General features: G+C 43.8%; 1 protein-coding gene across 2 annotated transcripts in view; it reads right to left on the bottom strand.

The window, feature by feature from the left end:
- Window positions 1-1944: 1944 nt before the first annotated feature.
- LOC130042718 (pre-B-cell leukemia transcription factor 3) overlaps window positions 1945-27742 on the bottom strand; it is a 217603-nt gene continuing 191805 nt past the window's right edge. The window contains exons 6-9 of one of the 2 annotated variants that reach the window (XM_056134885.1): window positions 8370-8535; window positions 7136-7248; window positions 6226-6315; window positions 1945-3497 (exon numbers count right to left, since the gene is read on the bottom strand). In XM_056134885.1, coding sequence (XP_055990860.1) covers window positions 3405-3497; window positions 6226-6315; window positions 7136-7248; window positions 8370-8535 — 462 coding nt within the window. In that variant the 3' untranslated portion in view covers window positions 1945-3404. The remainder of the gene's footprint in view (window positions 3498-6225; window positions 6316-7135; window positions 7249-8369; window positions 8536-27742) is intronic. The other variant, XM_056134886.1, reaches the window with a different exon arrangement.

Below are 27742 nucleotides of genomic sequence, written 5' to 3'. Positions count from 1 at the left end.
GGTGGGGGTGCCACTGCCCCACGACTTTTGGTCCTCCCAGGCCAGCTCTTTCGAGCTCACAGTCCTTCTCGGTCCCACTGCGCGGCTGCTGTCTGGGGTGTAGCCTGACACACAGGTGCCTCTTAGAGGCAGAATGGCACCCACAAAAAAGACAAAAGCAGGAGGGGCAGGACAGTCGGGCAGAGGTGTGGCCTCTCTGCAGATCAGTGCAGAGCCCAAGGGGCCTTTTCTGTCACCTACACAGCCTACACCGCCCTGGGTTCCTTTTCCATCGCTTCTCATTTGCTTTGGGACCTCACCGGGTGATGCTTGGGTTACTCCTAGCTCCGTGCTCAGTGGTAGCTCCCAGCAGGGTCTGGCACAGACCCCAGGCAACCTACCTGCAGAGCATGTGCTCAGCCCTTTGACTCATCTCTGCCCCATGCACCCCACCCCTACCAAGTCACTTTGTCTACCCAGGAAGCGTGTTGCTCTAGAATGCAACGTCTCCTCCAGGGACTTTCAGCCTGGAAATATTTTTCTGTTTCTGTCCAGTGTTGCTCGTCAGTGCCTGAGTCCCCAATGAACTCTGGTCTCGCACATGGGTTCTGAGATAGCGGAGACAGCGCTTAATGTGTATTTGTGGATCCTGAAGACGCAGCTACGGGGGGCACATGCGTTGCTTCTACAGGACAGTTTGGCAAAAACATAGAACATCAATTGTTTACAACAAAGAACGGCTGACCCATTGGCTAACTGAATCATGCAAATAACTACTTAGCCAGGGGAGAGATTCCTACGGGCAGGCTGAGGCCACGTGAGGGCAGATGGCTTCAGAGGGCAATCTATTTGATAAAGTTTACTCTCACCGTATAAGCGCTGCAAGATTAATGGGAACAGTGGCCCTAGACCTTGTTTTGCCTGGCTCTACCAACTGAAATAGTAAAACAGTTGTATTTATCATAGACAATTGGCTGCAACTGATTAACATTAATCTGATTTCCTGTGAGTCAATTTCCTTGAGATATAGCAAACAGGCCAATTACCTGTTATTGGCTTATTTTATTATGAAGATTTAGATATTAGTGACAGATGTATATGTAAATATATGGAATTTCTAACAGTTTGAATAAAAAACCAGTGTTTAATCCAGTTATTGCATTTCTAGTTACTTGCAATTTTACAAGGCTTCTTTTTAAAAACTACAGTGAAAGGCCCTTCCATGTAACAACTGCCTCATGCAAGAGTAGATCAGGGGACCTCCCTCACCCCCGGAAGTGAGACCTGGGTTTGGCGTGTCTCCACGCCCCCTCCCCCCACACCCTCCCACCTTCATCCATCATCTTGTGCGATCTTAAGAGTTTTTGCTAAACTTTTCATGAGCTGTGGTTCCCAATCTCTGATACAGGGTTAGGATTTCTTTACAGTGTGCTCAGGGCATAAGGATCAAGCTGTGCCATGGTAGATAAGGCCCAGCGAGCCAGCGGACACAAAAAGAGAGGCCAGTCCCTAGGGGCTTGCTTGTGCTCCCAACAGGCTCCTCTGCTATCTCTGAGTCCCCAGCCACATGCCATGTCCCTGCCAGGGCTGCTTCTGGACTTTCTGCCTTATCTACTCTGGCTGGCCAAGGGTGATTGCCACAATGTGGATGGAATGAATGGGGTCATGCTAATTAGCACGGGAAGTCTGAAGAACAAAGATGGTCTTTGTAGTAGATGGTCTCACTCATAGCCATTGGAAGAGCCACTACCCAGTGCTCTGTCTGGCTCTGAGGACAGAACTGGGGTAACCAAGGAGGGGTTTGGGAAAGGATGGGAAGGGGGTCCAAGGACAGTCTGGTCTTGGGATACTGGCATTTTGGCGGGACCCCGAAAACATACATTTACACTCTAATAACCAGTGTTACCCAAATGAACACCAACAACAACGGAAGGAGAGAAAAGAGAAGGAAACTGCGTCAACATCTAATCATGAAAGCAAAAAGTTTATTCATGTTTGAAACTACATATAACTACCACAAGGAAGACTTTTTCAATCCAGGGTGTAATCCAGTTAGAAAGGAACACGAAACGTTTTTAATACATTAGAATCACCGCCACAAATTATTTTCATGACTCAATCAGTTTCAGAATCGCATACAATACAAAAAGAGATAGGAGAGGGGCCCCATGACACAGGGTGAAATATACAGTACTGAATACTGAAATCTGAATGCATCACAATTAGTCGCAGCTTTTTTTTTTCTTTTTTTCTTTTGCATGAATTAATAACAAGATGAAGAACATTCGAAATGTTTCTCAGTATTTACAACAGTTTCACCGATCCTGTGTTAAGACCCGATGTCTCCACTCGGTTGTTTTTTTTTTTTTAAAAGTTGCAAATGCAACCCTGATTTTTCTTTTAAAAGATTACAATGTACATTACATTTTATGAAGGGAAACAAAGAGTTAATTACAAGATGCAAAAAGATAAGAAAGAAGACAAACTACAGCGTGAGTATTGTTCAGAGGTAGTAAGTGAGCACTCTAAGCTACAGAACATGTTGAAATTCTATTGGTTCGTATGAGTTCGCATGAGGTAATAAAGCTGTGTTCTGATTGGTGAGATGTATAAATACTCTTTTGCTACACTATATACAACACTCCAGAGAGCGGGGCCTTGGTCAATGCCCTCCAGGCCCAGAGGACGTAGCAAGCCTTGCCAAATCTGAGCCGCACCCAGCACCCGGGTCCAACCCCAGGCGGATCTCGGGGTCACCTCTATCAGCAGCAGGATCTCCAGCTCCCAGAACAACCTTGATCCGAAACTGCATCACGGCCGGGCTCTGGGCACCGGTGCTTTCAGAGAGGGAAAAGATGCTACCGGTCTCTGATCTAATTAGAACAGAAGAGATCGCAACACAAACGTGACGAGGAAGATTCCTAAACACAACCTTCATCAACAGAGAGAGCCAAACAGCTCTTGGATTTCAACTCCATTAGTGATATGAGAGAAAGACGGTCACAGGCTATGATGGAAATATGCAGGGAGTTCAATTTAGGTGAGGTGAAGCTTTGCATTTGCTTGAACGATTGAGGTTTTGTATATATTGTACTTTTTTTACCCTTAAGGCCAAGTCATTGGCAACTGTGAAACCATTAATGCAAAATATTGATAATAAATTAGGATAAAATAGCTACAGGACTGTTTAACAATGTTAAATCTTGGCCTAATTGGATAAAGTGCTTTTTTAACATTGTGTGTTTTTAAGTATAAATACAAATGATTATGATTCCTTAAAAAACAGATTTCTCAAGTTCTCTAAGAAGACAAGGTTTTACAGTAAAGCTGTAGATGGTGGGCTACAAAAACGCTTTCCTTTTCCTCCTATTGCTCTGAATGCACATGTCAAGGCATGTCAGCTCAGGGAAAAGTGTGGCCAGAGATTAGTTAGAGGTATCCGAGTGCACACTTCCTGGGCCTTCTGTAGGAGAAGTCACAGAGGATGGGGTGGTTGCGTCCTGCCAGCCTCCATTAGCCTGAAAAGAGAACACAGTTCAGTGGGCGCAGGTTGACGTATTCCTTCCACTCCCCAATTTAAAACACCCAGATGACGACACGAGAGCAGAGATGCAATAGCAAAATGTATTTTCGAGACCCACTTTGGCAGGAATTTGAAGCATGTGTTAAAGCAGGATTAAATGCATGTAAAACAAATCCATCCCCCCAGACTTGGCAATAAATCAGCATGCCCAAGGATGGTTCCAACTACTCCCAAGCCAGGCTGTAGTTCTCAGCCCCTGATTTGCAGGGGGAAATGGAACTCGGGAAGAAATTTTCAAAGAAAGGAGCCGGGGAGGAGCTCAATGCGATGCGTCAACAAAATCCTGAGCTCCACCAAGTCTAAACTTCAGCTCAACTTAATCCTTGTCTCCATTGAGAAGTTGCTGGCCCCTTTCCCACACATGCCTGACAGCTCGCACCTCCAACCCTCGGAAAATGAAGGCCAGAATTTGCCTCCAAATAGGATCTTCCGGAATGAAAATGCATGAACTCCGGAGGAGCGCACACTATTCAAATCTGTATCCCAATCATCCATAACTGCAGCCCCCGTTTGCCACGCAGCTGCTGCTCTGGGTGTGCTGCTGGCCCTGCCCGCCTCGGAGCTGCAGCAGAAATAACAGGACCCAGAAACAAATTTGCCTTCTGTCTTTGCCCATACAGGCGATTGCCGAAATCAATGTCCGATCAGATTTCTGCTGGGGCAGACAGCTTGTCGCTACATATTTTGATGTCGGTCAAGAAGAGGGAGGTGCTGGGCCTGTGAGTTGGAGAGCCCTGAGTGACAGCGACGGGACAGGCCTTTCTGGAAAGGCAGCCAAGGTGAGCTGGCTGACACCCTGTGTGCCTTGACACAGACCAGCCACTGGCTTTCCTCGACCCCGTGTGCCCCACAGCAACTTCTCAGGCAAGTGCCTCCAACTGTCTTCTTGTTTGCTTTTTGACTCACACCTGGTGATGCACAGGGGTTACTCCTGGCTCTGCACTCAGGAATTCCTCCTGGTGGTGCTCGGGGGACCATATGGGATGCTGGGAATCGAACCCAGGTTGGCCTCATGCAAGGCAAATGCCCTCCCCGCTGTATTATCGCTCCAGTCCCCTCCAACTGTCTTCTTACAGGCCTGCATCACTAGATTGCTGGGGGTGGGGGGGAGGGCATCTAGACATGACTGTCGGAGAAGCTGCATGCTGTCCTGCCCCTGTGCCAGACTTGAGGCGTTGTAGTCATGTACCTCCCTCCCTTGGGCAACACCAGGCACTGTGCAGGTTGGGGAGGACCAAACTGTCCCATCCAGATGGCCAGGGCCGAGGGGCCAAGGGATTTCCCAGGCTCAAGAGAGTCTGGTGTGTAGGAGAACCACAGTTCAGGAAGTGGATTTTAAGCTGAGCGGGGTTGGATGGCTCTGCGTTCAGGGGCGCCTCTGAAACACCCTCTTCTTCACCTGAAAGGTAAGTGGCTCTCCCCCTCAGGCGGGAAATCTACTTAAGAAAAAAAACCTCTTATGCAGATACAAGTCTAAAGATATTCCCTCTGAAGTAAACATCATTCCTCTTTTATCCAAATTTATAAACAACAAATGTACAATATTTTTACGCAGTCTGGCAGCTGGAGGAGAGGTTGTCAGCCAGCATTCTTTTTTTTTTTTCGAAATAAATTAATCCTAACTCTGGTGGTTTGAGATTATGCGCTGTATCATACAACAGCGCCTTATCAAGCCTCATCAGTGAAGACGGAATTCATGTCTGTAAAATGCTGCAGGCAATCACAGTTTCATATTTTATCATGTTGATAAGGATATCGCACATTCTCTGAAGCATTTCAAAACACTTAAATGAAAAAGGAGAAATGCAACTAAAAGGCTTTTTATATGGTTTGTTGTGGGTTATTATGAGTTATTTATAAACCCAAAAAGAAAGATTTGACACTTCAAATGTAAAAGATCTGAGTATTTAATGGCCCTTTTTTCCCCCTTTACAATTGAACATCCTCAATCACTTTTTAAATCATTAATATTTACTTTCATAGAAGCCAAAGCCCTGAAAAGGGGAACCATGCCCATTTTCTTGCCGGCTCCGCCAGTGCATGCTGGTCAATTCCTTCTCCCTACATCTGGAATCCAGGCTCCGCCCACCTCAGCGCCTCTACACACTCCTTTCCAGGTCTGTGCTCTGCCATTTGCCATCCACGTCAAAGGGGGTGAGGAAATCCAGTTTTGGTTATTTAGCTACCAAGGTTAAAATGATTTTCTCCACAATTATACATGAAGAGACCATGAAAAATGCTGGAAGATAATACTGACAATGGAACAAGCTGGTGTCAAATAACCAAATTCTTTGGTTTGTTGATCTTCAACAAACTAAGCTATGTTTGCCAGTGCTTCCTGCTGCTTGGTTCTACGATAAAAGGGTGCTTACTTAATTTTTCCTCTCCCCTTTTTAAAAAGCCCATCACCCTGTAAGAGGGCATGGCTCTCAGGAAACGGTCACTAAATTGGATCCTGCCTAAGGAGAACACTCCTGATGATAGAAAGCCGGCCATGCCTGGCATTGGTGAGGACTTCCAACCATATCTAGGTAATGTCAAATGTTTAAGTTCATAAAATAAAAGTGCAGTAAAGATGCTGCCGAAGCCAGGTCAGATGGCCACTGGCTGATTTATTGGTCGCTGTTTACCTCACTGTTGAGCCTGCTCTCTGGAGTACTCACATTTAAATTGTGTGGACTGTACAGTGAATTTCCTCCAAGGCCATCACTGTAGCCGCCCGTCTGATTGATAACATGACGGAGGGTATCCACCTAGAAGTGAGACGGAGCAAAATTCATCATCCTAAATCTATTAAAACATCATCACTTATAAAGGGAAACAATTTGAATTATGTGTGCCACAAGGGTTTAGCATCTTCAACGAAAGACAAATTTATCAATCAAATGTGACTGGCAGAATTTCAACAATTCTTTGCATATTAAAACCCACACATCTTTGTTTTTCACGCCAGCCTGACAATAACCTCCTCATGGCAATGCAAAGTTTCCAAGCACACCAACCAAACTGTGTGGCCATGGGAAAAAAATCTACCCATAAATATTTATATTACTTCTCTCTCTCCACACACGTATACACACACACACACACACATGCTTTCGCGCACACACGCGTGCACGCGCGCGCGCACACACATACACACACCCTATATGCATAAAAAAGCAAGAGAATGAGGAAAGAGCTGAATCTGGAGTGAATTTTTTAAAACTCAGGTTTTTGCATTCTGACTTGAAAAAAAATTATGGAAACAAAACCGAGCAATAGGTTTTAAAACCTGGCACACACAATTTTTCTCGTTCTTTTTTTGTTAAAAGAGTAAGATGCGCCTAACCCCTCTCCATGAGCTCAAGCCAGAGCCGAATGCATTCACAAAGTTGATCAGGTTTGAATCATCAAAAGTCACTGTCACTTGGTTTCCCCCTGAATGGAATGGTGGGGTGGATGGGTCCCGTTTGGAAGCACCCAGCACAGGCTCTGCGCGGGCATGCAGACCACTTCCAGGGGTGAGAGTAAGGAGTTTTGAGCCCAAACCCTACCCTGCTAGAAAGGCCCCAGGTGGGGCATTTCTCCTACCTGTGATTGCACATTGGCTCCGACTTGGGACCCTTGGTAAGAATCCCCATTCAGACTCTGCATGTTCATGAACATGTCCCCAGAATTTGGGAGGTTAAAAGAACCAGAAGAACCTGGAAAGGAAAGAGTTAAGTCGCTGAATAACAGAGAGCTACACATAAAATCCTCAAGACCTAGTGGAGGGAGAGGAGAACAGGGCGAGGCCGTACAACATAAAGCACTTCCAAAGCTAAGAGGATGGAGGGCAGCTCTGGAGAGTTGGCACCTGCGTATTCTGCGTCCAGAAAAGTCCTCTCAAGGGGAAGCCCAAATAAGAAAGAGGGAAAGGGAAAACAAACAGCAAAACCCCCAGAAGCTGCCCTTATTTCCAGTTTTCTCTAGTCACTAAAGGAGCCCTTTGCTCTTCACTGGTAACCATCAGGGTGGACCAGGCTAGAGAAGAAACTTCCCTGCGCTCCACTTTGCATGCTCCGTTACTAAGAACTGGGATGGGGGGAGGGGAGAGCAGCGAGGACAACAAAACGAAGGAAAAAATTTTAAAAACTTTCAGAACTTTTAGAGATGTACTTACAGGGTTTCCTTGGCAAAGTCCCTTGTATTGCTACTCAAGCGCACCTGCCTGGTCTAGCTGAGCCTTATAACCTTAAGGTGTTTCTGCCTCTATCACACCGTTTCAACTCTGGCACAAAAGCTATCGGGGGAGCTAAGCTACAGCGTCCTGGTATGAAGTACCATATCCCTCACAGCTAATCTTCCTGACTGGCCCTTGAGCGCCAGCCCAGGCATCAAGGCAGTGAGAAGGAGGGCAGAGTGGCAGGGAGAGCACAGCTGAAGTGGTCCCCAACCTACCAGCTTCGTGGCGTACTGCAGCCCTCACTTCTGCTATCTTACTCCTCAACACACTACTGCTGACCTGAAAATGCTGCACGGAACAATATTGCTTAAATAATCATAAGTGGAAGTGCTTGGTCTAACAACTGGGCTAAAAACTACTGCTAAGTGCAAAAGTTCCAGAATTGATCAAGAGTTGAGTGGCATGCACTGTGAACAGCTGGCTAACAAGGTCTGGCCAGCTCCTCACTCACCCATCCCCCAAACAAGCGTGCATGTGAATATCACTGTTCCTTTATTAAATCCACTAGGACCTGAGTCTGGGCTCCCATTTCCTGACCTGCGGGACCGGGCCGCGAGGCATACGGTTGGCTGAGCAGGGCAGGGAGCACCCAGTACGCACCAGAATTTGGCGTGGTGGGCGAATTGGTCTGGTTGTTTTGCACAGCTGCGGCCACTGCATGCGCCGCGGTCACAGCTGTCTTGGCAGCGTAGAGGTTCGCTTCTTCCTGAAACTTGCCAATATTCTTCTTGTACCTGATTCGTTTGTTGCCAAACCAGTTGGATACCTAAAAATCAGGGAGATGAGTGAAGGGGACGAGTAAGTGGTCAAAGGGAGAGGAAAACGGTCAAACTTCAATACTAATAGTTGGACACCAAGGAGCTGGCCTGAGAGATGCTTGATACTCACTCACCAGTGATCCTTACCATGTTCTTGACACAGAGCTTCGTGGGGTCAGCCACACTAACGCTAAAATTAGTAGCACAATTTTAATGGCCAGGAGCATTGCTGATCGTAACAAAAAAAATATTCTGGGGCTGGAGCAATAGCACAGTGGGTTGGGCAAATGCACGTGGCCGACCCGGGTTTGATTCTCAGCATCCCATATGGTTCCTGAGCACCGCCAGGAGTAATTCCTGAGTGCAGAGCCAGGAGTAACCCCTGTGCATCGCCAGGTGTGACCCCCAAAAAAGCAAAAGAAATTCTTCTGCTATATATAAAATAATTGGTCCCCCTCCACTTCCAATTCACAGGAAAAAGAAAACTAAAAGGAAACATTTGTTAATGAGTGAAGTGGGAACTACTTGAGAAAGAATGACATTTCTTTTGCGTCTGGAACGATTTTGGCAGCTGTATAGAAGAATCATGTTTGGTCTGCTGAAAAGAGTAGCAGCAATTAATAATGGATGAGAAACTCCTTTGTCTCCCCGCCTTAGAAGACACTGTCTGTCTGCCAAGATGGCTGCTCAGGCAGTGCAGTTAACACATGAGGCAGCCGCACTCGGAAACGCGAGCAAGTCCGTTAAGGCCAACGGCAAATAGAGGAGGGCTCTCGTTTCACCCAGTGCAATGTGCTTAGTTCCCTGGCAAACCACTCGTGATGCCAGCCAGAGCACGTGGGTGAGGGGTCTGCAGAGGAGCCTGTCGAGAGCCCCCCTCATCCTGTTCATCTGATGGCAAAACTGTAGCTCAGGACTCCTTGCTCAGAGTTCACGTTCTACGTCCCCATGTTGTGGCTGAGGTACAGAGGAACTGAAAGCGCGCTCAGTGACGGACAAATAGGTACCCCCTTGCTGGAACAAAGGCCTGTACCTCTTGGTGTTAAAAATACATCCCTCTATTTCCTCAACAGTCTGCTCAAGGCACCTGTTGCTGTGTCACCAGGCGGTGTCTGCTCTGGTGGCAGTCACTAAGGAGCCCCAAGGAAAAACGAGGAGATGAGCCCTCAAACCCAATTTACACCAACGGGCAAGCTATTGAACCATCTCTGCCAAGTCTTGAATTGCCTTGGAAATAGAACTCTCGTTCTTCAACCTGTGGCACTCGTCCTTCTGTGGAAGAAGTGGCAGGGCACTGGCAGAGGCACCCGTGAGGAAGAGCATGCGGCTGCATCCCGGGAATGTCTGCGCTACACAAGCTCTACACAAGCAGAGGCTCATGAGGTGGCAACCACCCGGTCTCCTCAGGAAGGTCACAGTGAGGTATTCCTAGCACTTCTGTTTGCTCTCATTCCCTGCTAAAAGGCCCCACTCGCTTAAAGTCTAGAGTGTCGGGGCTGGAGCAATAGCACAGCAGGTAGGGCGTTTGCCTTGCACGTGGCCAACCCCAGTTCGATTCCCAGCATCCCATATGGCCCCCTGAGCACTGCCAGGAGTAGTTCCTGAGTGCAGAGCCAGGAGTAACCCCTGTGCATTGCTGGGTGTGACCCAAGAAGCAAACTAAATAAATAAATAACAGTGTGGAGTGTCTCACAAAGCCTCATGCGTACGTTTTCCTCATCCTAATCTCCAGGGCACCACATTTGTCCCCAGTTCAATGAGATTTCACTTCTCAACTTGCTGACCCTCTCAGCAGTGTCTGACATTTGCCAGTGCCACCCCTCTCTCTTAAGGCTTTCTTTGTGTTTATGTGATGCCACACCTGTGAGCTTTGCCCTCTTCCCTGACAGACCAGAATGCGTGTGTGTTTTGATTACTGTCTCAAATGTCTGCCTCTGTCCCTCACTTCCCTGAAACACTGCAGTGATCCATTTTGTTGTTATTATTATTATTATTATTATTATTTTTGCTTTTTGGGTCATACCTGGCAATGCACAGGGGTTACTCCTGGCTCTGCACCCAGGAGTTACTCCTGGCGATGCTCAGGGGACCATATGGGATGCTGGGAATCGAACCCGGGTCGGCCATGTGCAAGGCAAATACCCCACCTGCTGTGCTATCTCTCCAGCCCCTGCAGTGATCCATTTTAAAGGTAGTTCCCTATAAATAGTTGGCCATAACACCCAACTCAAGAGGTCTAAACTCAAAGCCCTCTAAACTTGTCTCTCTTCTCTCTTCTCTCTTCTCTTCTCTCTCTCTCTCTCTCTCTCTCTCTCTCTCTCTCTCTCTCTCTCTCTCTCTCTCTCTGTGGCTTTTCCACCTCACACAGGCTGGGCCTCCTGCTGGGCCTCTCTACCAGACAGCCTCTCTGAGGGACTAAGTGAGATTCTCCTTCTTCCCACCAGCTGGTCTCAGTTCATACAGAGCAGTTGTCATGGAGGAGGCACGGGCAGAATCTGGCCACTGACAAACCATGGCCTGTGGGGAACAGGAGTGGGTGACCATGCTGCTGTTGTGGGGTGGCCTCGCACCCCAACATGATGGAGAGAGAAGCTCTGGGAGGGTTTCCACACCAGCTGGAGACAGCCTCCCCTCGGTGACTAACAGGATCCGTTCTCATACCAGAATTATGGGTTTCTGAAAACAACAATTCTGAATCAAGACTGGAAAGGATCCTCAAGGTTCTGAGTGTCTGTGTTAAAGCCAATTTTCTTAGGCTCTGCCCCGCCTTACTCACGCTCCCAAGGGTGGATCTAGAGAGCTGATCTGCAAAAAGCCTCTTGAACAGATAACATTCCTCAGCTTATCTGAGTCTGACTGGCAGGCCTTTGAAAGAGTTAAATATGGAACATGCCTCAGTGAGAAGGGAGGTATTTCTGGTTGGAAGGGAATTTGGCATTTCTTAAGCATAATTAATGAAAATTCCCCAACTCTGAATTTAGCAACAAAGGCCCATCTTAGAGTTCTCTTCTTCTAAACAATTCTCTGTTGGATTCTGTACTTTGTAGTTAATATTACCTTGACAATCAGAGAAGCTATAATACATTAATGAAACCTAGCCTGGAAAATCAGATTACAGCTTTATTAACAGTTTCATAATTGAGGAAACTCTGTACCATCAAGGTCTCATCTCCAGATATGTAAGAATTCTCTGTTTATGCATACCCCTGGACCAATCAAACAACAGTCATCACTAATAAAGGTTTATTTAATTCTCACAGTAAAATTTTAATATCACCAGCAGCCTGGGGAAGCTTTAGCAAGTGGATTTGCTTGACATCAGATCGTTTCCATTCTGCTAGTCCCAATACTTCTTAATCTTTAATATCAAGGCAATTAAAATTAATGACCACTCATCCGAAGCTACTGTGGGCAGTGTTTCCTTGACATCAATTGTTTGATGGGATTACCTAGAGGTTAAACTAACAAGCAAGGTTTAATTGGAAGCAATGAAAGAAGCAGTGATCATACGTTATGTTTAACCTGCATAACCACATCTAAATGAATATCTGAAAATGTTGAACTATTTCTCAAATTAAAATATGCACGTCACATTCTGATATCACAGATTTGGGTATTGCAGCAATCAGCTATTAAGACCATACCGCTGAGCCAGGGATCGGCGTAATTAATGTAAAAAAATCCACACCCAAGTTCAGGATTTTTTTCACCTTTTAAAAACAGATGAAAACATAAAAACAGATGGATACAATTAGTAGCAGAAGAACCCCTACCCTACCCTTCCTCGGTAGGAGCTCCAATTGCAACACATCACACGTGGTCCCCTCCCACAGTGCTCACAGTGTGCTACCGTACACACAGCAGAGCGGGGCTTGCTCCATCTCTGGGCTGGAAGGCTTGACGCTGGGCCCTGAGCTCAAATACAGGCAGAAAGGGCCACAGAACAAAGCGGGGATATACTGTCCTGGGCTTCTCTTTTGAGCCAGTAACAAGGACTCACGACTCTCGACTGTGCCAAAGGCAAAGGGCCAGGCAAAAAGTTTAAGATCAATTAAAAATGAGAATAAAAACCTAAGTGCTCTCCTTCTACTGATGTTCATTGCTATCAACTCCCAGACTGAGAGTCTGGCAATCAGGGAAATGAGGAGGGAACATTTTACAGGCTACTGGTTTTCTGGAACCGTTCTGCTAGGCCAAAAGTGGCTGGGAAAAGCTTCCGGTTGCTCCATTTATGATAGCCATGCATTTCCCCCGACTCAACTCAGCTGACAATTGCCAATTGCTTCTAGAAAGTAAAGCGTTTTTATGTCGAATATTAAAAAGACCAACTCAAAAATTGGGAGTAAAGGGTGACCAGGGACTAGGGATGGGAAATTGGAAGACAGTGGTCAAATAGTACAAACCTGCAGTTATAAGGTGGGCCAGTTCGGGGATCTAATATGCATGGTGATGACGGTTAATGACAGTGTATCACAGACTTGTTTATTGCTAAGAAAGAAGGTCTTAAGTGTTTTCATCACAGACAGGAAGTGGCAACTGTGCTAGGATGGAGGCGAGAGCTATTACTGTGAAACAATTATTTTGCAATTTTCAAATAAGTCAAAAGATTAAAAAATACACCTTATATATTTTTATATTCTGTAAGTATATAAAGGTATATGTATATCTTATACACCTTAAGTATTAACAATGTTGTGTTGATTATATCTTTTGGAGGGGGCTGTGGTTGGGCCACACCCAATGATGCTCTGGGGTTACTCCTAGTTCTGCATTCAGCAATTTCTCCTGGTGGTGATCAGAGGATGATATGGGATGCCAGGGAACCAAACCTGGGTTGGCCACATGCAAGGCAAGCACCCTACCTGCTGTGTTATTGCCCCAGCCCTTTGATTATATCTCAGTAAAGCTGAAAATGTTAAAAATGTTTTCTAGATAATAACTAAAGTAAGTAAAGTAAAGGTCCTCCCGTTGATCATCGATTTACTCGAGCGGGTCCAGTAACGTCTCCATTGGAGACTTTGTTGTTACTGTGTCTGGCATATCGAATACACCACGGGTGGCTTGCCAGGTTCTGCCGTGTGGGCGAGATACTCTCAGTAGCTTGCCGGGCTCTCCGAGAGGGGCGGAGGAATCGAACTCGGGTCGGCCATGTTGGCTGCGTGCAAGGCAAACGCCCTACCGCTGTGCTATCGCTCCAGCCCAGATAATAACTAGATTCTATTTTTGCATTATACCATCTTTTCCTCCAGAACAGCTTTTTCTGTTTGCTTTTGTTCTGGGGCCACACCCAGTGGTGCTCAGAACTTATTCCTGGCAGGGATTGGAGGACCACATGGAGTGCTGGGGATGGAACCTGCATTGATCTTCTGCAAGGCAAGCACCCTCCCCACTGAACTATCTTCAGCTCCTACCAAAACAGCCCAGAACAAAGACGCTAGTTAAGTTGGATGTGGGCCAAGTCACATGATGGGTAAATGCTTGGAACTCAGGTTCTGGGTTCAAACCTCATTCTCTACTTACTATGCTCAGTTGCTTTGCGCAAGTTGCTTTTGTGTTTTCTCTCCAGTAATAAAAAATAAAAGTTATAGTTCTATCTTTCTCATAGGATCAGTTAGACATTACTGATTTTTGCACATCATAACTAACTGATAATGATTAGCAGTTACCCTTATACTTAATCAATGATAAACAAGCAATCCAGATTAGATAGCAAGTCCCCCACATCATACAGCCAACTAAATGGCATGTTTGGGTCCAGATTTCAACCCAGGACTTCCTGTCCACTTTTTCCTTTTTTCAAAAAAATATAATAATCAATTGGAATATAAATTGAGCATTTGTTACGTTTCCTACTATATTAGGCACTGTGAGATGTATCTCTGCCTGCCCAGAATTTAGAATCTGATAATGAAAATAATACTAGACGTTCAAAAGCATTGGCAAAGATGGCAGGGCACTAAGCATACATGAAGCTGTACTGCACAGATCCTAAATGGAGGGATGTGCAGTCAGAGAAGGCCTTGGGGTATTGGAAGAGACTCGCACAATCAGAACTGGACCTCACAGGTCAGAGTGGTAGTCTAGTCGGTAGGGCACTTGCCTTGAATGAAGCTGACTTGGGTTTGACCCCCAGTACTACATATGGGCCTCTGAGCCCTGCTAGGAGTGACCCCTGAGCACAGAGCCAGGAGTAATCCCTGAGCACCTGAGCATTGCCAGGAGTAGGGGGAAAAAAAGTGGACCTCAGATTCAATTCAACAAATATCTTTATGGAGTGTTCGTATTTCAGAGGTCCCACCTTCAGAAGCTGTTACCCACCAGGCAGAAACAGCAAATTCTCCCTTCCCAGGCCAGGACCTCAGCGAGACCCCAGAGTAGTCTCATACTCGTAGTCTCACTTCGAACCCAGCTCCCCTTTGCTCTTTCTTAACCTCTACGGTCCCTCTCTGCAGTAAAAGAAGGACAAGAAGAAAGAAGAGTGAGGTGTATTTAGGAAGGGGCAGAGTGGGGAACGAACCTACCAGGGAGGACCATTTCTCCTGGGGAGGATGGAGCAGGGTAAGAAAGGGGAGCATGGGGATAAGGACATGAAGGTGCTATGTACTGGTGGGCTCATCTGCAGGACAGAGAAGGGGAGACAGCCCTGAGGAGGGGAGCTGAGAGCGACCTGGCACCCAGTCTCCTTGTCACCATGATTTCCAGCAAATGGAAGACCAAGAATGAACCCACAATTCTTAGGACGCAGTGGATCCTGTGGCAGGTGGGTACCTTCCCCAAGAAGGGCTGGTCCCGGGCCACTTACGTGCACACTGTAGGGCTGGAAAACTTCCTGAAGAAATCCCAACACGTCAGCTAACCTTCACACATTTGTTCTCCTTTGCACATTTTTTGAGTTGGCATCTACAATTTTTTCATTATAAGTTTATATAGTTGTAAACAATGTTATTTTAGTGTGTCATAAGTGTTGACATTTAAATAAAACTGTACCAATATTCTTTCAAATGTATCCAACCAAATATAAATAGTACAGGACTTTGATACCCACTATCCATAAATTTGCTTTTTTTTTTTAGCAGTCAAAAATTTTGTATCATTTTTGTTCTTGGAAGTGTATTTCCATTTCATCTCCCTTCTATATTATCCTAATGCAATATACTTTTATGCTCTGAAGAAATATGTGGAAATTGAACATTTCGAATTGCTTTTATTTCCTGTGACTGTAAGTTTCTACATGTTTGCTATTTCCCTCTAGATTAAACCATCGTTACTGTTCATCTAAACTGATCAAAGCAATACAAATACTTGTTTTGACAAACAGAAAGTTATGCCGATGACTGAAGGCAAAGGTTGTTGGGGGCCATGTTTGCCTGTGGAAGCTCAGGTTTTGGCACGAATACCACCTGGTCCCCAAGCATCACTGAGAAAGAGTTCTGGCACTGAGCCAGGAGTGGCCTCTGAGGCACCAGGTTAAGATGTGTCGCAAACAACTATCTCAGTCAGAAGGTTCGGGGTATCAAGTGCTGAGTGAAGGAGTCTCAGGACTCACCAGGACTTTACATAGCCCTTGATGAAAACGTAAAAAGTGTTTTCTCGTGCTGCATGCAAAGGAAAAAAGTTGCTCTTTTCTCCTATTTAAAAGGTAAAGGTAAAGGCCCTCCCGTTGATCGTCGATTTGCTCGAGCGGGCCCAGTAACGTCTCCATTGGAGACTTTGTTGTTACTGTGTCTGGCATATCGAATACTCTCGGTAGCTTGCCGGGCTCTCCGAGAGGGGCGGAGGAATCGAACTAGGGTCGGCCATGTTGGCCGCTTGTAAGGCGAACGCCCTACCCGCTGTGCTATCGCTCCAGCCCTATTTACAATGTTATAAACATTCCTCGAGAAGTAAATAAATATGTTTCTGGGTCTGGAGCAATAATATAGCAGACATGGCACTTCCTTGTACATGGTTGATCCAGGTTTGATCCCCAGAACCCCAAATGGTCCCCTGAGCCCTGTCACGAGTGATCCCTCAACCCAGAGGCAGGAAAAAGCCTCTAAGCATCACAAACAAACAAAAGTAAGTACTTTTCAATGAAAAGAGTAAGCTATCTTTTTTTTTTTTTTTAATTGGGGAGGGGCACCTAGGTTGTGCTCAGCAGACCCAGGGAGGTGACTACCTGTGATTCTTGGCCAACTGGGCAGTGGTTCAATGCAACAGTTCCTGCAGGCCAGGGACTATTGGGGTTACACCTGGCAATGCAGGGCACCTGCAGTGCTTGAAAGACAACCAGGTCAGGCGCATACCTTGAACCCCAACTCTTACAGGATTTCCCTACACTCCATCTTCTCTTTTAAAAAAATACTGAGAAATCATCTTATAATCTTTGAGGATATAAGAATCAGATTCTGCACTGGCCATCTTCTGTTCTACCCAGGAGATGGGACTGACAAGTCTCGAACCTTAAAAATAATCTCAAGCCATTCAAGTTTCTCCGGCTGCTTTGCATCTAAGAAACATTCATAGTCACATTTACAACTCAATGCCTCCACAGTCACTGAAGCCCAATTTATTAATTGGCATTATTATATTTTATATTTTAAACACAACTGCTTCATTTATCATGTTAATGACAATGTTAAATAAAGGAAAAAGATTGTTACTTAAAGTCTTAAGCATTAAAAGGAAGAAGCACAGAACTTCAGGGGTCAGCCTTAATTTGCTTTCTTGTATAAAAAATGCTAGGCAGAGGGGCTGCACTTACTGGAAAAAGGCAGCCGACATTAAAACACCATTATTGAAATAGATAAACTGAAAATTTATGAGGCAAAAATCCTAGAAAATTTTGCTATTGTGTTTCCCATGTTTGCTTGGGATGCATACTTTATGTACTGTGCCTAATTAAATGCAACAGATTATGATGCTGAAATGCCAAGTCATGTACAATGAAACATATTTACATGGTAAACAATTTCAGCTCCAAGAAATAGTCTCTCTTTAATCAATAGGTGGTCTTCCCCGTTATTTGACTCAATTTGAAAGAAGGGAAAGAAGCCAGATACCATTCAATTTTTAGCTAATGGCTTTAATAAGTAGAATCCCACTCCACTTTCCCACATGGAAACGATTTAACTCATTTAGTCCTCACAAATACCTGATTTTACAGATGCAAAATCTGAGGTCACATGGTTTTATGGAACTTGCCTGTGATCACACAGCCTTTCTGGTGCTTCTGCCACCATGCCATATCTAATAAGATCTGTCTAATGCTTAATGCCCTTGCTAAATTAAAAAAATTGTTCAACTTTATTTCTTTTCCACTACATTAAATGGCCAGGGCTACACAAGTATATTCTACCAACCTTTTCAGTGCAAAATATTTCAGCTTCTGTATGCTAAAAATATGGGCTAATTCAAGAAGCCAAACTGCCTTTTGCCTCTCAGAAAACAACTTCAGGACAGGGGAGATATTTCAAAAGGCAGAAGTGCCTGCTTGCACACAAGAAGCCTGGGGTCAATCTTTGGCTCCGCATGATCTCCTGAGCACAGCACATGTGTTCCCTAGCCCCAAATGAAAAGAAGTTTAAAATTCCTGACGACTGACCTGAAAACCAACTTTTGGAACCAATGCTTTTAACAAGAGATCTGAATAAACTGCAATTTAGTGTCAGCAGTATTTGAAATAATTTAAAACAGATTCACTTGTCAAACACTGTAGTTTTTAATTTGAGTATATGACAAATTTTATTACCATAATGTACTGACACCCTTATGCTTTGGCTTTGCCCTTTCTATTCTATACATGATAGACTGATAACTGCTTGTGACATTCAAGAGGCTCATCTGCAAAAATATTGACAATATCTGCCTCGCAGCCCTGGTACATAGACAACAGATGACACCATTCATTTCCTTACACACAGCTGAGGGGTAGTTCAAAATGACCACACATGCTATTAGCAGTTAAATTTCTTTTTTATTTATTTTGCTTTTTGGGTCACACCTGGTGATGCTCACGGATTCCTCTTGGCTCTGCACTCAGGAATCACTCCCGGTGGTGGACAGGGGACCATATGGGATGCCGGGGATCAAACCCGGGTTGGCCACGTGCAAGGCAAACACCCTCACCACTGTGCTATCCCTCCGGCCCTATTTTTTTTTATGTACAATTATTTCTCTCAATAAAACAACAACAAACAAAACTATGTATGATGTACAACTAAATAGGTCCTTCTCTCCACAGGCTTCTAGACCAGATTACTTTCTAATAAGTCTAATCCTATAACTGAAAATATCAAAATGTATTCAGTATCTTATGTAAAGAGACTTAATTACATTTTTGATTCCTAGAAGCTCATATTTATTCAAACACTAATCTCTATCAAAAACATGCCCCAGTTTTCTCCTTAAAAATCCAAAAACTGAAGCCAGAGCAATAGTACAGCAGGTAGGGCCCTTATCTTGCATGTGGTCGACTTGAGTTGGATTCCCGACATCACATAAGGTCCCTCGAGCCCTGCCAGGAGTAATACCTGAGTGCAGAATCAGGAGTAACCCCTGAACATTGCTGGGTGTGACCCCCAAAAAAACAAAACTAAAAAACAACCAAAAAAATCCAAAATATTTCCCTACATTTATTTAAAAAATAAAAAAGTCTATCCTTAAGAGGTAGATCATCCTTCCTACATAGTTAATTCTCACTAAAAATGGATTACATGCACTCAAATTTTTAAAAAATTATAGCGAGGTTACATGCAAGTTTAGAGTAAAAATACACTAAGTCACTAAGTGTGTGTGTTGTGGGGGAGGAGGGCAGAGATAGCCCAATGGGCTGGAGTCCAGGCTTTTGAAAATCATGCAGGAAGCCTGGGTTTAATCCCTGGCATCACATGGTCCCCCAAGTACTGCTAGAAGCTACCCACAAGCACCATTCTGGGAGAGCCCTAAGCAGTGCGGCCCCAAATCAAAACATCAAAGACTGGTCTTTGATGATACGGTCAGAGACCACAAATAAACTCAACCCCATTTGCCATTCTCCCTCTGTTCTTCTCCCCACTGTCACCTTATGGGACCTTGTGGAGATCTAGGGGTTACTTTACTTCTCTGCTGAGAGTAGAGGCTCTGCTCCCTGTCCAACTTGGAACCTTTCCAGGGCTCTGGGATGCACAACATCCCCAGCAAAAAAACTGGAAGTAGCTGCACTACAGTGCTGTCCTCCCGTTGTTCATCAATTTGCTGGAGCAGGCCCAGTAACGTCTCCATTGTTAGACTTACTGTGTTTTTGGCATATCTAATACATCACGGGGAGCTTGCCAGGCTTTGCTGTGTGGGCGAGATACTCTCAAGATACTCTCGGTAGCTTGTCGGGCTCTCCAAGAGGGGAGAATTGAACCTGGGTTGCCCCAGCTGGCTGAAAGGATAATAAACTAGCATATATCCATAGCATATACCCAGCATCATAACACGCCAGGTCCCATCCCAGGCAGTCTCCGTATATAAGCTCTTTCAGCCCTCAAGTCCCTAAATAATCATCATACCCCCATTTTATCAAAAATGAAGGCCTTGAGTAGAAAAATTTCCTTAAGCTGATCTTGCTCCATCTGTTCTTCATCCTGGAGCCGGGCCTGCACTCAGCCTGAGCTGTGTATTCTTGACCTTGTATGTCTCTCTTCAACATGTGCCATTCTATTTCTTTCTCTTCCTCATGCATCATTCAATTTTTTTTAAATGGAACTGTTTTACTTCACTTTAAAAAACATCACACGGGGGCTAGAGCGACAGCAAAACAGGTAAGGTGTTTGCCTTGCATGCGACCGACCTGGGTTTGATTCCCAGCATCCCATATGGTCCCCTGAGCAATGCCAGGAGTAATTCCTGAGTGCAGAGCCAGAAATAACCCCTGTGCATCTTTTTGGGTGTGGCCCAAAAAGAAAGAAAACACACATACACACACACACACACACACACACACACACCCCACATGGCTACAGTCTTCAGGAGTTCAAATCCAGTTTTTCCAAAGCAGCAATATAGAAATATAGTGCCACCACCTAAATAGAACCCAGTGGGTGGAAGCAGTTTGGTCAACAATCCCCCAGGGCAGTGGTCTAAACAGCCAAAATGACCAAGAAGTGAGGGAGGAAAGAAAACCAAGTCAGATCCCTCCCTTGATCTCTGACCCAGTTACCTGTCCCCAAGCTGGTACAGTAACCCAATTCATCTTGCTTCTTTTCACTGCTGGGCTGTGCTCTCTGCGAGGGCAAGTCACAGGCCCAGGCTTTGGGCCACTGGGCTAAAGACCAGCTCTGACTCCTCTGGTCAGATCCGTTATTCCAATCACATGAAATGAAGGCCCAGCGGGGTCCGTGCTCCCCTAAGGGCCTCTGACTCTTTCCACCTGCTTCAATCTCCCAAATCCATTCTTACCTTCATTCTCATTCTGCCTGAGACATGTTCTTTTGTAATAACAATAACTGTAAACATTTGTATAGAACCGCTTAACATTATTATTCCAAACATTATTCCAAATGCTCCACATAACTCGTGGTGATGGTTCAGTGAGTTATATTCTCCTCTGCCCTATTTTTGTTTTGGGGTGTGACCAGCAGCACTCTGTGGCTACTCCTTGCTGGGCACCCTGGAGATCACTCCCAGCGGTGCTCAGGGGCCAAGGGTTGCTGGCATTGAAGCCGGCCTTCCGCAAGCAAAGCTCCTTAGCCTTTTGAGTTATCTCCCCAGCCCCGTTCCCCTGCTATGTTTTAATGAGAGAGCTGAGTCAAAAAGAAATTTTTAAAAGAAGACAGGAGTGTACAGAACTAATATTCGAAGGGAACAGTTATATTAAGAAATACTTTTTAAAAATATGTAAAGATGCCTTTGGGGAGAGGGAGTTAGAAAGGGACTTTTGGGGGGAGGCTAGGCACAGGGCCTGCTGGGGGCTACCGAGAGTACACGCCTGGCAGTACCTGGAGGGCCATGTGGCGCTGGGAATCAAAATCAGAGCCACTGAGCTACATCGCTGGTCATGTGCTTATTTTTAAGATTCTGTGGTTCTACTTTCTCTGGGTCTAATTGACTGTGCCTTTAATACTTTCATATGGGTGCTTAGCTCATTGATTTTTGGTCCTCCTAGATATATATATATATATATATATATATATATATATGTATATATATGTGTGTGTGTGTCTATGCTACATATTATAGAAATCTATTTTATATTTTAAGTTATACATTTCTATGTATAGAAATACTATTATTAGTGAATTCATAATTCTTGATAGACTGTACTTTCACTGTCACTTCAGTTAAAATATTTAAAAATTTCTATTGTATTTTATTAACACACGAGTTAAGAAATAACTTCAATCAACACCACAGTGAACTATTACTTCACAAATGTCAGAATGATTGCAATCAAAAGGCAAAAAACAGGGGCTGGAGAAATAGCTCACAGGCCGAGAGCATGTTTCAGAGTATGTAGGAGGCTCAGGTACTATCCTAGGCACCACATGGTCCCTTGGTACAGCTGGAAGTGATCCCTGAATACTGCTGGGTGTGCGTTTCCCTCTCTCCATTTAAAAAAAAAAAGACAAAAAACAATTGGCAAGGATGTATAGAGAAAGGAGCCACTGTACATTGTGGTTGGAATATATACTGATGGAGACATTATGGAATAATAATGGAGATGTCTCAAAGATATTATGAATAGAAATGTTGCATGACCTAGCTATTGCATTTCTGCATAATTATGTGAATACAAAAATATAAAAATGCTCAGTCAGAAATATCTGCACCCCTAGGTTCAGTTACAGCCATTATTTACAATATCATGTAATGACATAAATATGACGTAAGCAATTTATTATTTCTTTATTCACTCATTATTCATTAACACCATATGTTCCACCTACATATGGACTATAAAGAAAGCAGGATCTGGAAAGATTGTACAGGTGTAAGGCAACTTGCCTTGTATATGGTCAACTATAGTTCAACCCCTCGCACTATATATGGGCCCTGAGTACTGCCAGGAGTTACTCCTGAGCACAACGCAGGGATAGCCCTTGGACAATTCTGGGGGTGACAAAAAAAATTCTTAAAGATACTGAAAATGGAAGGATGCCAGAGGATGGGAGCTAGGGATGGAAACCATGAGAGAAATGTGCAAAGGGTTGTGTGGTAATGGATTAAAAACTATACTTTTGGTGGTAATCATGATTGAGTATTCATGCATACCAATTTATAATTCATATTTTATAATATAAAATGTTACTTCAATAAAATTTTATTTTAAAAAGAAATACATTACATCCAAACACATAGAGGAATTTTATAGTTATCTTTTTGTTACCGGCTGTTAGTTTAATTCCACTATAGTTAAAAAAAAATACTGCTTTAAGTTTTTTAAGATTCGAGAGGTGCTCTATGGCCCCACATAGTTAACTTTCAAGCTGTGCATTTTAAAAAAAGGATACGTGTTCTGAAAAAGGGCTAATATCCAAATAAAGAACTGACGAATCTCAGCAACAACAAATAACCCCATTAAATATGGCTAGAGAGGAGCTGGAGAGATAGTGCAGTGGGGAGGGCTCTCGCTTCACATATGTCTGACCCAGGTTCCGTTCCTGCCATTCCATATGGTCCCTTGAGCCCACCAGGAGTGATTCCTAAGTGAAGAGCCAGGAGTAAGTCCAGAACACCACATGGTATGGCCCCAAAACAAAAACTAATACAAAAAAATAGGGATGGGAAAGAGAGTTCAAAGGGTTGGGGCAAATGTTTAGCATTTGGGCACCTCTAGGCTGAATCCCCAGCACTGCACGGCTCCCCAAGTACTGTCAGAAACGAGTCTTAAGAACCAGTGAGATCAGAGTAGCCCTGAGGACAGCCGGGTGAGGTCCCTAACAAAGAAAAAACAGTGGGTAATCAGAATGGATGGGGAGATAAACCAAGGCCTTGAGTTTGATCCCCACAGCATCATCAGGTATAGTCCTGAAGACCCCCTCAAGCACTGCTGGGTGTAAGTAAGTAAGTAAGTAAGTAAAGGCCCTCCCGTTGATCATCGATTTGCTCGAGCGGGCCCAGTAACGTCTCCAAAAATTTTTTAATTCTGAAAATGAGAAGATCTGAACAGAAACTGCTGCAAAGAAGACATACGGACGGACAACAGGTTTTTAAAACATAGTCCAGTGGATAAGGTGTTTGCCTTGAATGAAGTGGACCCAAGCTTGATCCCCAGCATTCCAAGTAGTCACCCAAGCCCTCCTAGGAGTGATCACCGAGCACAGAGCCAGGAGTAAGCCCTGAGCACAGCACAAATTGAAAAATACCTTCTGCTTGCTGCTCTACCCTTCCAGGTGAGATTAATCTCTGGCTGAGATCACTGGCCCTCCTTGGAATAAGGACAGAACCCTTTCTGCCAGCGAGGTCCCAGCTGCCTGCACACTGACCTCTGCAATATTAATGGACCCAAGTCCTTGAGGAGCAGGAAGGTGAATCTGATGTAGAGCCAACAGTTAAAGAAATCACTGCTAAGAATTTCCCAGAGTTATGGAATATAGGCAACCAAATACAACAGGTCTAAAGGGTCCTGCGAAAATAGACAACTAGGAAAACTCTGAGACATATTGTCATCAGAGTACCAAAAACCAAAGACAGAGACAGAATACTGAAAACAGCAACAGAAAAAAAAAGAAATTTACATACAAAGGAAAGCCCCTTAAGACTCATGGAGCTATCAAATGAGATTCTATGGGTCAGAAGAGAATGGAGGGATGTAGTACAGACACTCAGTGAACTGCACATCTCACCTAGAATACTCTCTCCAGGCAGATTATCATACAGACTTGAAGGAAGGATACAGAGCTTCAGGGACAGGCAAGGGCATTCATAGCCTTGAAACCCCTTTTGAAACCAAGTTAAAGGAGCTTTAAAGCTCTTGAATAAAAGTTCTTTAACAAACTTCCTCGTATATGGTACTGAGGAAGGCTTCCATTATTGGTGCTTATGGCTGTCCTCTATTAGATTAAGGAAGATATGTTTACTCCTAGCTCACTAAGGGATTTTATACATTTTCAATAATGAATTAACTCCTCATTCATATTGAATGTTCTACGTCTGATCAGTTTTCTTTACATCCATAAAGATTTTTATTGCCATCCTTTACTTAATTAATGCAGACACTTAAGCAATATTTATAACATAAATTTCTAATATAAAACCAACATTTCCTTTCTTAGGTCAATTTAGATTTTCCCCTTTAACTTAACTGTTTTATTTTGGCCCATGGTGACACCAGAATCTTCAGTGGCACACTGAAGGGAAAGAGGCTCCCTTGAAATTATTTTAATTCTCTTCACTTTGGGGCTAGAGCCATAGCACAGCAGTAGGGCGTTTGCCTTGTGCGCAGCCAGCCCGGCTGAGTCGGGTTCAATTCCTCTGCCCCTCTTGGAGAGCCCAGCAAGCTACCGAGAGTATCTCGTTGAGAGTATCATGGCAAAGCCTGGCAAACTACATGTGTTCAGTATGACAAACACAGTAACAACAAGTCTCAAAATGGAGACGTTACTGGGCCCACTTGAGGAAATCGATGAACAATGGGAGAACAGTGCTATAGTGCTCTTCACTTTTACTAAATTTCACATATCTGGTTTTACATATTCCATGTGAACTAAAATACATCAGCAGAGATTTTTAAAATTTTTATTTATGATCACAGAATTATAAAATGAAAAGATTTTATTTATGAAGGGGAGACATGATAATTACCACAATAAGATTCAAGTACAAAAATAAAATTTAATGCAATATATTTTAGATGCCAGAGTTGAAAACTTATTTATGTAAATGAGAATAGGTATCATATTATGTTGTATTAAATGATTTGGATTTCTTTAGGTGAAAACCATAAGCAATCAATCATCAGAAATTGGGTACTGGGGATTGAACCGAAGTTGGCTGCATGCAAAGCAAATGCCCTACTAGCTGTAATATTATTCCAGTTCATTTTTTTCTTCTTTTCACACATTCTCTTAGATTGCCTGCTTAAAGGCACAATTCCGTATTTCCTTTATTTCTCAGAAGCTGTATGCATTTGTATTCTTTTTATTTTGCTCTTAGTTGTTATGGGGACACATTTGGTGGTACCAGGGGACAAGAGCTGCTCTAAGCAGTCTCTGGGGTCACTAGTGCTACTCCTCCTTAGGGGCCTCCCTCAAAGTGCTCTGCCACTTTGAGCCACATTGCCAGCCCTCTCAGAAATAAAGATTACACATCCAAACTATGCTGCCATTACAAAAGAATAAATAATGCCTAATAGGACAAAATGGATGATTATGAAATAAGGAAGTGATTTTTTTTTTTATTTTGACCCACACCTGGTGATGTTCAGGGCTTACTCCTGGCTCTACACTCAGGTATCACTCCTGATGGTGCTTGGGGATCATTTGGGGTGCCAGGGACGAAGCTAAGCCTGCCACATGCAAAATCCTACACTCTTTGCTATCACTGACCTCCACAGAGATGATTTTGGTGGAAATCTGCACTGAAGTCTAATGCACACATACATACTATACCCAGATTTTAAAAAATCACACATTCCTGACTATTAGTCTAACATTGGGCTAGAGAGATAATAGAGTGGGTAAGGTGACTGACTTGCATGCAGCCAATCTTTGAGTCCTGGAACCAGATATGGTCCCTTGAGCACTGCAAGGGAGTGGCCTCTGAGTCCAAAAAAGGTGTGAACCCAAAATAAACTAACAAAAAAAGCAGAGTGTAACATTAACAGGTACTTTAACATTTCTGGTAGTTTATGTGAATGTTCTATAATTCTTCAGAAATAAATAAGAATATTCACTCATCTTCTATAAAAGATGCAAGTGCCTCAGAACACTTAGTTGATAACTTAAAAGTCATCATTATGTATTTTAATTCTTTATATATTGTAAAGACATTGTTATTTTAAAGAATAAGCATTAACTTAGATTCATAAACACATTTACCTTAATTTTCTCTTGTTCTCCTTTCAATATGCCCCACCCTCTAACTGGAATTCTTTTAATTCTGCCTGATAAAAGTTTTTTCCTTCAGAAAGAAATGGGGAAAAATTGTCATATTTTTAATGAAAATTTCTTTATTTTACTCTATTATCAAAGGACATTTCTGGCTGATACAGAATTCTATTCTGATATTTAATTCATTTTACCATTTTGAAGATGTCATACACTGCATTATTGCTTTACTGTCTTAATTAAGAAAATAGTCTAAATTTCTGTTTCTTTGAAACAAAAAATCTCTTCCCTCTCTGGCTATACTTTTGTTATTTATTTGTTTGGTTTTGGCCACATCCGGCTGCACTCAGGTCTTACTCGTGGCTAAGCAATCTATACTCAGGGATCACTTCTGGTGGGGGTTGGGAGCCCATATAAAGTGCCTGGGGTTGAGTCTGGATTGGCCGTGTGTGCAAGGCAAGCATTCCACCCACTGTACTATCTCTCCAGCCCATCTGGCTGAACTTTTGATTTGATTATGTGACATGTTAAGGGTTAAACTGTAGTTTTGCTCTGCTCCCCATGAACTCCTTTGAATGAAGCAATGCCTTATCTTGATGTATCATAGTGATGGGAAAGGTGGAAACACACAGGAAGTGAAGTACAGGTAATGGAGAGAGCCAGAGGTGGGAGGTCTGAGTGGCCATTCTGGGAGCTGGGCAGAGATGACAGGTCATAAAACAGAAAGAATAGAAGGAACCAAACCATCTTGTTACCTAAGCAGAAAGGGGTTGGGCACTGAAACAATTAGTACATCAATAAATATCTATATGGGGACCCAAAACAATGTATCCACCACAACGATTCCCAGCAACAAAGGCCCCCCCAAGTCCCTGTTGCGGCCCTCCTGCTTCAATGTTCCTCAGTGTATTGTCACAACACAACCAATCGAGAAATTTATTCTTCTGCTCTCCTCCTCTTTGTTATGTTGCCAGAAAAACGCTCATAAAAAGTGTACTCTACCCCTATTCAGGGCTGCAACTTCAGGTGACTGCCTAGTTGTGACCTATCTTGATGTCAAATAATTAAATTTCCCTACTTCCTTACCTTAAGATGCTTTTGGTGTGACTGATTAAGCAAATTCTGTTACAACTATGGTTCTAGTGTGAATTAATATTTATTCTGCTTTGGGGACTATAATTACTGTGACTCTAGGGTTTGGACTCATCAATTTTTGAAAGAA

This window comes from Sorex fumeus, unplaced genomic scaffold, assembly GCF_029834395.1.
Source record: "Sorex fumeus unplaced genomic scaffold, SorFum_2.1 ptg000109l, whole genome shotgun sequence".
Lineage (NCBI taxonomy): Eukaryota > Metazoa > Chordata > Mammalia > Eulipotyphla > Soricidae > Sorex > Sorex fumeus.
Note: the sequence above shows the minus strand (reverse complement) of the source record. Positions and strands in the feature narration are given on the sequence as shown.